This window comes from Perissodus microlepis, chromosome 2 (assembly GCF_051167445.1).
Source record: "Perissodus microlepis isolate ML-2025 ecotype Zambia chromosome 2, ASM5116744v1, whole genome shotgun sequence".
In the NCBI taxonomy this organism is placed as follows: domain Eukaryota; kingdom Metazoa; phylum Chordata; class Actinopteri; order Cichliformes; family Cichlidae; genus Perissodus; species Perissodus microlepis.
In genome coordinates this window covers 26580018-26592702 of record NC_140462.1, presented here as the reverse complement: position 1 = coordinate 26592702, position 12685 = coordinate 26580018, and the positions used below count along the sequence as shown (strand labels likewise).

At 41.5% G+C, this 12685-nt stretch overlaps 1 protein-coding gene across 1 annotated transcript in view; it reads left to right on the top strand.

Annotated features, from left to right (window-relative positions):
- Positions 1-12685, top strand: part of pcgf3 (polycomb group ring finger 3) — a 76320-nt gene that overhangs the window by 51655 nt on the left and 11980 nt on the right. The window contains exons 6-7 of the mRNA XM_084953804.1: positions 2086-2193; positions 9664-9752. Coding sequence (XP_084809930.1) covers positions 2086-2193; positions 9664-9752 — 197 coding nt within the window. The remainder of the gene's footprint in view (positions 1-2085; positions 2194-9663; positions 9753-12685) is intronic.

Here is a 12685-nt window from a genome sequence, read left to right as displayed (position 1 = left end):
GTATAAAAATTACAATCATCAACTCAAATACTTGGTTCTAATTGAACAGAAATTTCTATGAACTTGTAAGAACTGTGTAGGACATGAATCAGTCTGTGTCAGATCCTGAATTTGAAATTTCCACTGAAGTCACGGGAAAGAGGCAAGTGGAACCAAGATCGAGGCCATTTGCTTTTTGAAGTTTGCAAAGACTGCTAAATTGTGCCAGTGGTAGTTCACTCTTTGCAACATAGTATGCTATTCTAAACTGATTTTCAGGTTTATTTTTAGTATGTTATTTGCAATTGGTGTTTGTTCTGGGAAAGATATTGCAGACTGAGCAACAATGCATTTCTTGCATTTCTCATGGGTTCTAATGGGGGCCTTTCTTAAAATGACTGGTCCCAGTAACAAAGGCGCTTGTCGACTCAGAAATCGAGGGAAAAGCAACAACACACCCGGCAGAACATTATGTTATTTACACGGGTGCACATAAGTGGTCCGCATGTGCGCATTCGCTGTCAAAATAAAAGACGCGCACCAGATAAGAAGTTGCAACGCGCGTTTGCGTCCATATAAAAGGCACTGTTTTTGTCCGCTAGAGTGGGATTTTCACGGCACATTCTGCACCACATCTCTGTGCGTTCATCATTTGTTTGAAGCCAGCTCACCTCTTGCAAACACTTTTCCGAGAATACGTGCTTCTTTTGTGGTTCGGACTCCTTCTGACATTTCTTTGGATGTGGAGGAAAACCAAAGTAATTGCTTAAAGGAGCTTGCTTCTTCGACATCTTTAAGAGTTCTAAACAAATGTCTGTCCTCCTCCAGAAAATCTTATGTACGCAAACACGCGGTGCAACTTCTTATCTTGTGCGCGTTTTTTATTTTGACAGCGAATGCGCACCTGCGGACCACTTATGTGCAGCCCTGGTTATATAGCTCATCATATCGCAGCCACAGAAATTCTTTTGTCCATGAAACCATAAAGCTGCACTTTCTTTTTGCCTTATAGTCTGATTTGTCATAACCTTTCCGTTTTGTGGTAAGCTTTTCTTTGGCTGTCACTTCTTCACCCTGACCTGTCTTATTTGGCTCAGCAGAACTAAAATATATATCCTGCTGCTTTTACACAGGCACTCACATAACGCTCAGCGATTCTCTGCGCGATCAACCTCTCACATGTTTAAGCTTGCTGCGGGAGATTTCACTTGTCATGTTTGCATAGTAAGCTAACGATTGATAAGACGATGTCAGAGGAATTGGTGCGCAAATTATCATCACTCACCAATCAGTGCTGTCGCTCTCTATACACAGTTCCCGCGATTGCAAAGTGAAAGCAAAAAACAAGCGCAAATTCAAACACGATTTCAATATGTCACATATTGACAGTGGCTCACCGATGCCAATGACATAATTACCCAGCTACATTTCCGAAAGAATGCAAAAGCATTGAAATATATTTTCCTATGATAGCCCTACGGGCAGGGCAGAGACAGATTTTGGTAGCCCGACTGGAAAAATCGCTAGCCCCGGGACGTTGGGCTAGCGATTTTGCGAGCCCTGTGCAAGATATCTCACTATTTTTGACTTTTCTGAGCCTGTCAAGTCCTTCTTTTGACCCATTTTGCCAAAGGAAAGGAAGTTGCCTAATAATTATGCACACCTGATATAGGGTGTTGATGTCATTAGACCACACCCCTTCTCATTACAGAGATGCACATCACCTAATATGCTTAATTGGTAGTAGGCTTTCGAGCCTATACAGCTTGGAGTAAGACAACATGCATGAAGAGGATGAAGTGGACAAAATACTCATTTGCCTAATAATTCTGCACTCCCTGTACTGGGATGCAACCTACAAGAGCTCCTTCCTTAAAACGTAACTTTTTAGCTTTCCCTTGCATGCATGCATTGATAAACTGACTGAAAAATGCATCATTTTAATATTGTTTTTCCTCGCTGTTGTGCGTGAACCTCAGAACTCCTAAGGAACAAGCTCCCTGTAGTGCACACATGCTTCTCTAAATGTTAAAAAGATGACAGCATCAGCCTTGGCAGAAAGGACTTCTGTTTTTAACTCTTTTTTTCCCTTTGACTCTTGTGCAGCGGAGATAAAGAAACAAAGGGAATTCTATCAGAAGTTGGGGATGGAGGTGCCCGGAGACATTAAAGGAGAACTTTGCAACATGAAGACTCATCTAGATCAACGCAACGGTACGTTAGCCTCGCAGACTCGTGCTGTTTTCAGAACCACAGAAAATCTTTCTTATTGCTTCATCTAGTTTGGAGCTGGCTCTGCATTTAAACCAACACCTAACATGCACCTGTGACGGGTCTCTTATTTGTTTGACGTGAAGGATTTGACCTTTAGTCAACACAGCCTTAACGGTGGCACATAACAGTCTCAGTGAATGCAGCATACGAGAGGATGTTGTTTGGCTTTGTCACGTGATGCATGCTGTGAGTTGAAGGTCCTCCAAATGGCACCAGGGCTCAACCTGGCTGAAAAAAATACTGCAGGCATGAAAACAAATATTTCCTGCAGCCTCTTTGAAAAATGGTGTAAATAATGTTGTATTGATTGTCCGGGTGGATTTTACCTGTTGGTAACCTAAATAATCTAAGACACATGCACAATATGCATACACATATTATACTTAAATTATGCATGGTAACGTGCAGATATTGTATTTACATACTTGCACTCAGTATGTTAGTAGAATTCAATTTTCAATTCAAGTCAGTTATGTTTTTTTCATATCTTCTCATACCATCTCAAAACTATTTATATTGTTAGACAAAGATCCTACAGTAATGCAGAGAAAACCCCAACAATTAGACGAACCCCTATTAGCACGAACTCAGCAACAGTAGGAAGGAAAAACTCAATTTTAACAGGAAGAAACCTCTGCAAGAATCAGGCTCAGGGAGGGGCAAACATCTGCTGTGGACCGGTTAGAAGTGACTGGATGGAGACGGGACAAAAGACGAGCTGTGATGGATGTAGATGGGTTTGTTTGTTTGTTCCCAAGTCTTTAAGAGTGTGTCATTTTGATTGTTTTGCTTTTTTTTAAATGAATGTGACAAGTGAAGGGTAGAAACCTTACTGAGAAACCTGCCGGTCACAGATCCCTAAAGAACAGCCTGCTTATCATGTTTCATTCTAAACTATTCTATGCTAACGTCATGTTGTTATAAATGAGACTTCACCTCTGCAGTGTGGATGTCGTGCTGATAATGTGTAAAGAATGAAGTCTCTGGCCAGTAATGAGAAACATTAGAAGCACAACCAAGAGTAACAGCAGAAGCCATTAAACAGTACAGATAAAGACAATTTAGCCAATCAGAACGAGCCTCTGGCCTGCTCTTTGTGCACAATGGCTTTTCCAAACCTGCTCGCTTCCAAGGGTTGGTGTAGATGTGTGCCCAGAGGGCTGTCATGCTGGCAGGCCTAATCGCTAGCTTAATCCTCCTCTCTGATTTTGGTAATTAAGGTTCAAATGGAAGTGGAACTGCTCTCTGGATTCTCGAGCTTTGTCACTGGAAGTCAGGTTTAGCTATAGAATATACACACACACACACCTCTAAATGTTCATACCCAAACACATTTTAAGAACCATTTGCACAGACGCCAACAGAAAAAGAAACAAAGCAACTCCTGGGCTCCATTTCACCATTGAACAAACAAATATGTCTCTAGCTTTGAGCGGTGATAAAAATAATCTTGACTTGAGGAAACTATAGAAAACCAAATGCATGTTATGGAAATAGAAATGCACTCTCTTTCGTGCGTTTCTGAAGATTTTAAAGCTACCAGCCTTTTAAGGAATTGAAAGCTTCCTTTTAACTCCAGCAAATTTCAGATAATTGGTTTACCGTCTGGTCTCCCTCAAAGCTCGTCTCTATATGCAATCACTGAAAACACAACAAAGAAAATGTCACACTGCACAACAAAATTTCTCTTATCATTTCATCCATCTGGTTCAACAATGTAAGAAAAAGATCTTAGACTATTGAGCTGTTATAACTTTATATTATTTAATCCATTCGTGCATGTTGAGCCAAATGGAAGTCTGAATAGAAAAAGGCATCGTGCATAACATCCATGTGTCAGGTAGCTGGCTAATGGCACACCATCTTGTGTGCAGTTCTCCGTAATGCATCCATGGTGAGTGGTCTTTTCAAATAGCCACTCTTGAAAAGACTCACCATGGTTGTACAACACCATTAGTGTTAGATAGTTTTGCAAGTGCCACAAATTGAGCTAAAAATACAGCCACAGTTCCCCAGTCATGGTTTAGATTGCATAAAAAAGTTTCGACAACGCCAGCAAATGTTTGAGAGAGACAAGAAAGCCGAGGAGTGTCACAATATTACACATAGGTTAGATTGATCACAAAGTGGTGCTTAAGGGGTGGTTTAGCAGCAAAAATCCTACTAGACTGAGTATGTAATATTACCATCATCTGTCTATACATACAGGCTAATGCAGTATGAGGCACTGTAAATAAAAACGCACATTGCTCAGAAGCGATTAAGTGCATCCTGGGTATGTGTTAGTCATCTGGTTGTGGTTGACTTGTTTTACAGGTTGTAAATTATCTGCATCCATCTTTAATCTGGACTCAGCGATTTGACATTGCATCCAGATTCTTTGAAGACCTGTCAGGACTTTCATTAAAGTTACAGAGATTCTGTTTGCATTGACTTGAATACATGTGGTATAAAAGCTTTAAAGTAGTAGGCAGTGATTTTATGTAGGCAGGCGGTGTTCGGTTGCAGCGATGGCTCCTCTGAGTCATGCCCCACGTCCCACTCCAGGACACGGGGGTCAATGCCAACAATTCTTCGCCCCAACTGGGAAAAAAAAAAAAATGATAATAATAATGAGGTTTTCTGGTTTTAAACTACTCAACAAAAAACTACTTTTTACTCTATTTTAAAATAGACAATACAAATCTAGTTTTAAATTGTGCAGCTGCTGGCCTCTAGAAGCTCTACTGTATTTCTATTTTCTTCTGTTTTGTAGCTCTTAAAGCTGGGTAGATTTCCCAAAACGGTGAAAAATATTAAGTCATAGTCAGAATTTGTTTATCCAGCATCACCGCGAGCAGGCTGGTTTGTTTACTTGAAATCTTTCTCTCCCACCTGAGAAAATGGACGCTCCTCATTAGGTTCCTATCTAAGAATAGCAAACCAAAGTTAACAGATGGTATCGCAGAGATCACACTGCACTAACAACAGGTGACAGTGGGCGCTCTGTAAATGTTTTCCCTGCCAGAGCTGAGCAGTTTTACACTTAATTAAAGGCTCATTTACCCAGAATCTCAAAATTAGGAACTTTTTTTTAGGTCCTTCTAATCAGCTGAATAAAGTTAACCTCTTCCACTTTATAGAAGACGGATTGACACTTTCTAATCCATGAGCACAGAAGTCACAACCAGAGGTTGTAATATTTGGAAGAAAGAGTGTGTTTTCAGGAAATAAATGACGCAATGTCTGTTAATTAAACAGAGCACATGTAGTACAGACCTGCATGTGGATCTGAATCAGGGACATTGTGAGTCATGTTGGGACCTTAATCCAAATGCTCCCTCACTGCATTAATACCCTAAAGAGATGAACAATTATAGAAAAAAAATCACATTTTATTGATTACAGGGGACCAATGGCAGTTCATAATTTGCCTATTATCTTCCTTAAGTGTTGGCTCTAAGTATGACATATTTGCAGCTTGTTCCTTGACAATGCATAATCCAGCTCTCTTATCAATATGTTCCAAACACTTTCCAAGGCGGCTTAACAGAGTACCTCCAAGCTCTGCATTCAGTCTCACAGTCTCTCACAGAAACTGCAATATTGAGTTATCTGTCAGTAATATGCTGATTGATTGGAATATACTAAACATGCAAAGCAATATTAGAGATGTTTCTGTGGACTTTCTTGCAAAAAGTGTGTGTTTTATTCCCAACTGAAGGTTTACTTACATTAAGACAGACAAACGTGGCATGTGCAACAGGCCCAATATTTTAACCACTGATAACACTGCCATTAAGCTATAATACTGCGCGATTTAAGCCTTCGCGCAGTAGATCTAAGCCGTGTTAGCTGTGCTTTTAAGTGCATAAGCTGAGTTTTTTTCCAAACACTGTTAAAAATCTGGCCTCCTCTAGTATACAGCAGACTCATTTCTCTAAATGACCTTCTTTTCTGAGCACTTTACACAAGAAAATAGGGAGACATGGGGCGATGATGAGTCTGTCGAGTGCCCTGTTCTACTTCATGACAATATAAACGCCCACTCACTAACACACAGTTTACTCCATCTCACTGCCATTACACAGCAGAATCACTCGAAAACGTTGTAGTACATGCCTTTGAGATTTGACTGTTTATAAGAGTTCCCACAAATCATAAACCTGTCAAAGAGTAGACGATTTTTCTGAAACAAAAAGAAATTTTGGAAGAGACAGACTGCTCAGTCTTTCTAATCCCCAGACCCAAGCAATCAACCCATTACACGATGCCCTCACCTCGAACAAAAGCCAGGACTTCATGTTTGAGTCACTCAGATGCTCAGGGGTTGTTTGAAGGTGAGGCACAACAATAAGAGCAAGACCCTGGTGATAAGCAATCAGTGAGGCACACTCTGGAGACAATCACCACAGAGACACCAGAGCAGCTCAATAATACTTGGTGGAATTGGTGACAGTTAGCCCAGACAGAAAATGGTCACAGAGGGGTGCTCCCAATAGCATCTACTGTCTGAGTAGGACTAAACTGTCCAGACACACACACACACACACACACACACACACACACACACACACAAGTTATTACATCCACTGAATCCAGGAAGAACAGACCGAATTTCTTTGTTTTTTATTTTTAAAGGTTACAGAAAAGCAATACTTGCCCATGTGGCAATTTTGTCACTGCGATGCAATTTTGACTTTGATAACCAAGTTTCATATCTAAAAATTCAATACTACTACAATATCGCAGCCAACAAGAAAATCCCTAGAGAAATATATAAACCTCAGCTGTCCCGGACAACTGTGGAGCATCTGTTTCACAGTGTGAGGTTTGAAATTATCGGGAAGTGTGTTAGATTTAGATATATATCTAAAAGTCTCTACAGCGAGACAGCATGTCATTTTTGAAAATCAAATACTTCGAATGAGACTTCATTTTTAGATGTACCTAAAGTCAAATGAACATCATAATTCTGCCTCACACCTGTAAATGTTTAACCTTTTAACATCCACCAGATCACTGGCGATTCACTTAGGTTTAGGGTCAGGAGCGGGGTTCGGGTTTTGGACTCCACCGAGGCTGTCCTTTGTTAGCGCTTCTTTTCTTAATTTTCATGGACAGAATTTCTAAAGGAGTCAAAGGATGAATGGCGTCAGATTCCGAGATCTCAGGATCCTATCTCTGCTTTAGGCAGATGATATGGTTCCCTTGGCTTCAACAGGCAATGTTTGGTGACTACAAAAATAGGCTTCCTTCCAAAAATAGGGTGTCTAGACTGTCCATTAGAGATCGGTGGAGAAGTGGAGTCATTTGGATGGGGGTCAGAGTAGAGCCATTACTCCTTCACACCATAAGGAACAGCTGAGGTGGTTTGGGCATCTTTCTATGATGCCTTCTGGTCTTGTCCTAGGGGAGGTGCTCTGAGCACTGGTGTAACCTTCCTGTATGTTTCTGGTTCGGCACACTGCTGTCTTCACTATTTGTCTTGACCACTTTAGTTTTCTGGGCTCGTGTGGATTCTCGCAACCACTGTGTGTGTTGGTGTTCAGGCTCTGGAGATTCAGGTGGCCCTGATGGGAGTTTGGGTGTTGTCACAGTGTGAACCATCACACCGTCTGTTGTTGTTTCTGCTTGTTTCTCTGTTCCTGCTTGAGTGTTTGGTTTTTGGGTTTCATTGCTGTGTATTTTGCACTCTTTGAAGGGAGGTGATTGTTGAGGGTGAGATGTTGGTGAGGGTGATGCACACATGTTCACAAGTAAAGGTTAGGTGTTCTAGGCAAGTCCTACCAGGAGGAGGGTCAAGGGCAAATCCAGGATGTGCTGGAGATATTATGTCACCATTTCCTTGGTGTTCCCTTAGATAAGTTGCGGGAAGTAACCCAGGGGAGGGACGTCTGGGCTTAAAACTGCTGCCCAGCAGCACGTGATTGATGGATGTTAGAATAGCAAAGCTCTGACATCATGAGCGCAGTGGGCTGCTGGATTGATGACAATCCATGTGTTAATGCAGATGTGTTCAGAGTTATTTGTTTGTCTTAATAAATTTCAGTTAATATACTAGTGAATGGAGGTAGTTAACTTTAACAGAATGAAAATGGGTGCAGATCAGTGCATCACGCATACATTTTATGTTATCCAGATGTAAAAGCAAAATTGCCACACTGGAATAAGATGACAAACCTGCCGTTTTACATGACTTGTGATGCAGACCTGTGTGTTCAGATGGGATAAGCTGCAGAAATGGTGCATTATAGCATAAGCATCCCTTGGGTTTAGCATGTATTCTTTCAAAGCAGTTCGCCAGCATTATCTCAGGACAGACGTTGGCAATCAGTTCAGGATGTTGTCTGAAATTGCCCCTTGTCATGTGTAGAACACAGCAGGAGCCAGCATGGGTCAAATGCATTCTCACCTTCAGAAATATGGTTTGCTTTAGGCGAGGGTGCTGTCTCCATAGAACACGGGGGAGGCAGGAAATGAGGCATTTACTTGCTCGCTGTGGACACTATGCGTTCAATCGGGCATCATGCAGAGTTTACACTAGGAAGCTGGCAGGTTGAAGACAACTTGATGTCCAATTTGGCTACATTTGAAATTTGCTGTAGCTTGTCTGGCTTATTTGGTTTTAGAAATTTGCAGTAATTGTTAGATCCCTTCCTGCCTACTTCTGGTAACAAACTGTATGTAAAGCAAGTGAAATTCGTATATTGATGCCGGTAACCTTGTTTTCTACTAGAATTAAGTTACAAAAAAAAAAACTCACCTGTAGCTTGTGTGTGTGTGTGTGTGTAAACTCCAAATATAGTTGACCCATGGTCTTCAGACTTCTCCCAGTGCCAGACCAAAAGCTCTGTGTGATGCATTATTAAACCCTACTTTACCTGCCTTGTAGCACTCTGAACACATTATCCTTCAGTAGTGCAGCCTGTGAGAAATGCCTTTTTCTTCCTATTTTACCTTAATGTTCACTAGACTGTGCTGCTCTCTCTGAAAACCAGCATATCCGAGAAAAGGAACAAAGAGCAAACTCAGACAGGTTAAGTTCAGAGCTGAGGTCACTCCTCATGCAGGCCAGAATAAGCAAACGCTTTTTATTGATTAGAAGTTCACCTGTGCTAGAGACGTGCCTGCACAAACGATAAGTCATATAAAGGATGCTTTAACACCCTCAAAGATGTAGTTGGTTTATAAATGGGCTTCTGCAAGAGGTGTTTTCACGCTCCAACAGGCACAGTCTGTTTTAAATACTGCAGGGAGACAAATCTGCCTGTTTCCCTGACAAATCTGTTTTTAACACAGCCACAGTGGACATCAGTAACCCTCAAATCTCTTAACTTGTTAAACATAAAGAGAGAATCTGGATTGAGTCCTACAAACAGCATCTTTTTTTTTTCTAACTCTTTGCTTGTTTGTTTGTCTTTTAAACAGGTGATGCCAAATCAGAAGACACGGCCAATAAGGAGGCAGGAGAGGAGAAACCAGAGGAGGACAACGACTATCACCGTAGTGACGAGCAGGTAAGCCTGACGGACGGCAACATTTGCTCCTTGTTTCCTGCCTCTGGGGCCTTCTCGAGTGGCAGCCTCTCTTCTACTTTGTTGTATTTCAGAAAGGCACATCCCCCCCTTGCTTTGAGATATCGGCCTCCGTTCTGGCACAATCTTAATCCTCGGACCTCACTGTCAACTGTTTTTTAATTCCAGATACTTTTTGCTGAAGAGAAAGTCTTTGTGAAAACTGTTGACAGCAAAGTCTGAGGATAATTCAGGCCATCGGGGACATTATGGTGTCCACGGCACCGGGAAAAACAGAAAACCCAAACATAATCCTGTCTTTTGCTTTATTAGTACAGAAATGGATCTAAGGAGATATCTGCTTTGTTAGATACCACAGCACTTGAGTTGTTTTCAGTCTAATTATGTTTTATATTTTGCACAAAAGTCCACAAGGCAGGGAAGTATATATTTCTTTCCTTTGAGCAGATACTGGAAGTGAATCGGGTAAAATAATTATGGGTTACAAAGCATTGTGTCAGGAACAAAAGCACCAAGGAATAAAAATACTGTTTGTGATAATTGTTTGTACAATTGCCTTAAAAGCCTGAACATCAATTATTGCCTTTATAAAAGTGGCCCCCTTGTGGTTTACCAGGCTGTTTCACAATTACTGGGTTCTTTTGTCTTTCGGCTGTTTGATTTGCACGGAGCCACACAGACACCACAGACACACCACCGCTACCCACTGAACATATTTAAAATGAAAATGGGCCTTTTCTTGATTCCATTTGTATTCTGGCGCGTTCTTAAGCCCTGAAAAATGTCATTAATAATGCAGCGAGAGTGGAGTTACTATTGTTGCCGGACAGATGCCATGTGGAAATAATGGCTCGCTGTTTGTTGTACAGGCTGAAAAATTAATCTTGTTTGACTTTTAGCTGTTGCTTTTCTAAAGAATTGGATTTATATTTTAAAAAACAAAACAACCACTTCTTTGCTGCCATGTGGGAAAAACAGGCCGCCCTGATGAGGGTGAAGAGCTTGCCCTTTGGATACTCGGCAGCAGTGCAGAATGCACTCGGAATAGCTAATACAGTGGGCTGCGTGAGCTGAATGCAGTGATGTCAGATGTAACTCAGAAGGGTGGGAAGGGAAAATAAGATGAGAGATGGAAAAGAGACAAAGTGTAGGAGAGAGAGGTGATGTCAGGTCACCATGCAGGGGGGTGAGGTGATCATAAATACGATTCTCTGGGTTTTATGTCGGAGGGAAGTCTAATGTGAGATGATGGAAAAGTGAGCCTCATCAGAACATGCAGAAAGGAAATGGCTGAAATAAGAGGATGATGATGGTGCACACCCTTAAAAGTAGGGAGCTTTTAGACCAGTAGGGAGTAAAAAGAAGAAAAGGGGGAAAAAGCCCTTTCACACAAAAATACAACCTTGATTTCAGGAAGGCTGCTGCATTGATGAGAACGGCCGCTGACACAGATGTGATGTGGCAGGAAATCATAATACAGAGTGTCATCCTGCATACATTGACCAGTCGGATAAATGCAAGCACACGCTGCTGGCAGATCACATTATCACTGGAGTGGTGTTTTTCTGAAGTCACCTTTACAGTCATTTATACTTTGTGTGAAAAAGGGCTACTCCTGCTGTCAAATACTGCAGTTTGCTACTTATTCTATATATAGAGGTGATGTTTGTGGAGGTGCTTGCTGTATCCAGGACTTCATATTTAGGCTGCCTTCGTGTAATATCATGTACTTTGATTGAAAAACCAAGTTCCAAAAATGCTGAGATGATGTATAAGATGTAAATCAGTGCAGTACCGTATTTGCAAACAATTTTACCTTTTGTTTGGATTTTCTGGACAGCACGGAGAGAGTAAAACTCAAATATGCAGAGCTAGCTGTTGTGGTTGAGACCCTCGGGATAAAGGAGCAGCTAAAAGAAGCTTTATTGGGGTTTTTGGTCATATATATACACATATTATTCTCGTTGAAGTAATTTGATGGCATGGCTCTGCAAAACGGGATGTTGCATCTCTGAGCAGATGGAAGTGAAAACATCAGTTTCAGTTGGGGGGAATGAAGATGAAGAGCAATTTTCTCCCAGAAATCGATCGCCCCTTCATCACTGAGATGTAACAACCAGCAGGCGTTGTGAGCATGCATGGAAGACTTCCAGAACGCTCCCCCGCTGTCTTCTGGACGACCTTTTAGAGTATAACCTTGGGGTGTTGCTAGGCGAGAAAGAAACTTGCAACAAGCTCATCTAAAAAGGGAGAAACTAAATTCCTGATAAAAGCTGCAATTAATCAGAGCAGCCTACTTTTGCAGCAAAGCATGAAGCTCGTTTCTGAGGTTAATGTTTCTAGACAAGGTATAAAGTCTCCAGATGGGGTCACCTTCAGGCTCATATCAAATTTCGATAGAGTCAGAACAGATTGTGTAAATTTAATAAACTACAGCTATTTTGGGTTTAAAGAGTCTACTTTGGAGACATTTGCGAGAGCAGCTTTGCTCTGAATTATTTATTGATGTCTCCAAATGTAATTTATCAGAGATCCAAATTCAAAACCCACACAGACAAACTTTTACTCCACACAGAAGAAGGTGCAGATAGAAATGTTGCATCAGCGCTCTGCAAGCATTCGGGACTCGGCAACATGGTGTAAAGCTTTCGCTTCTTGACTCCTGAAGGCTCGTGCGATATTTTCTTGATACGCCTCTCCCTTGCATCATCACGTCTGTGTGTTTAGCTGAAGCGGGAGTCCTCGGCTCTGTGAGCATGTCACTAATCTATTTTAATGTAATGAAACTGCCTTGCGGCCTGCTATCAAGCTGCCGTGGAGTCCAGATCACTGCTAAGGGTTTTATTTCACATTATGAGCCTCCCTCATTGCCAGCACCACTGGAAAGCAGATATATTATGAATCTGGGTTTTGCT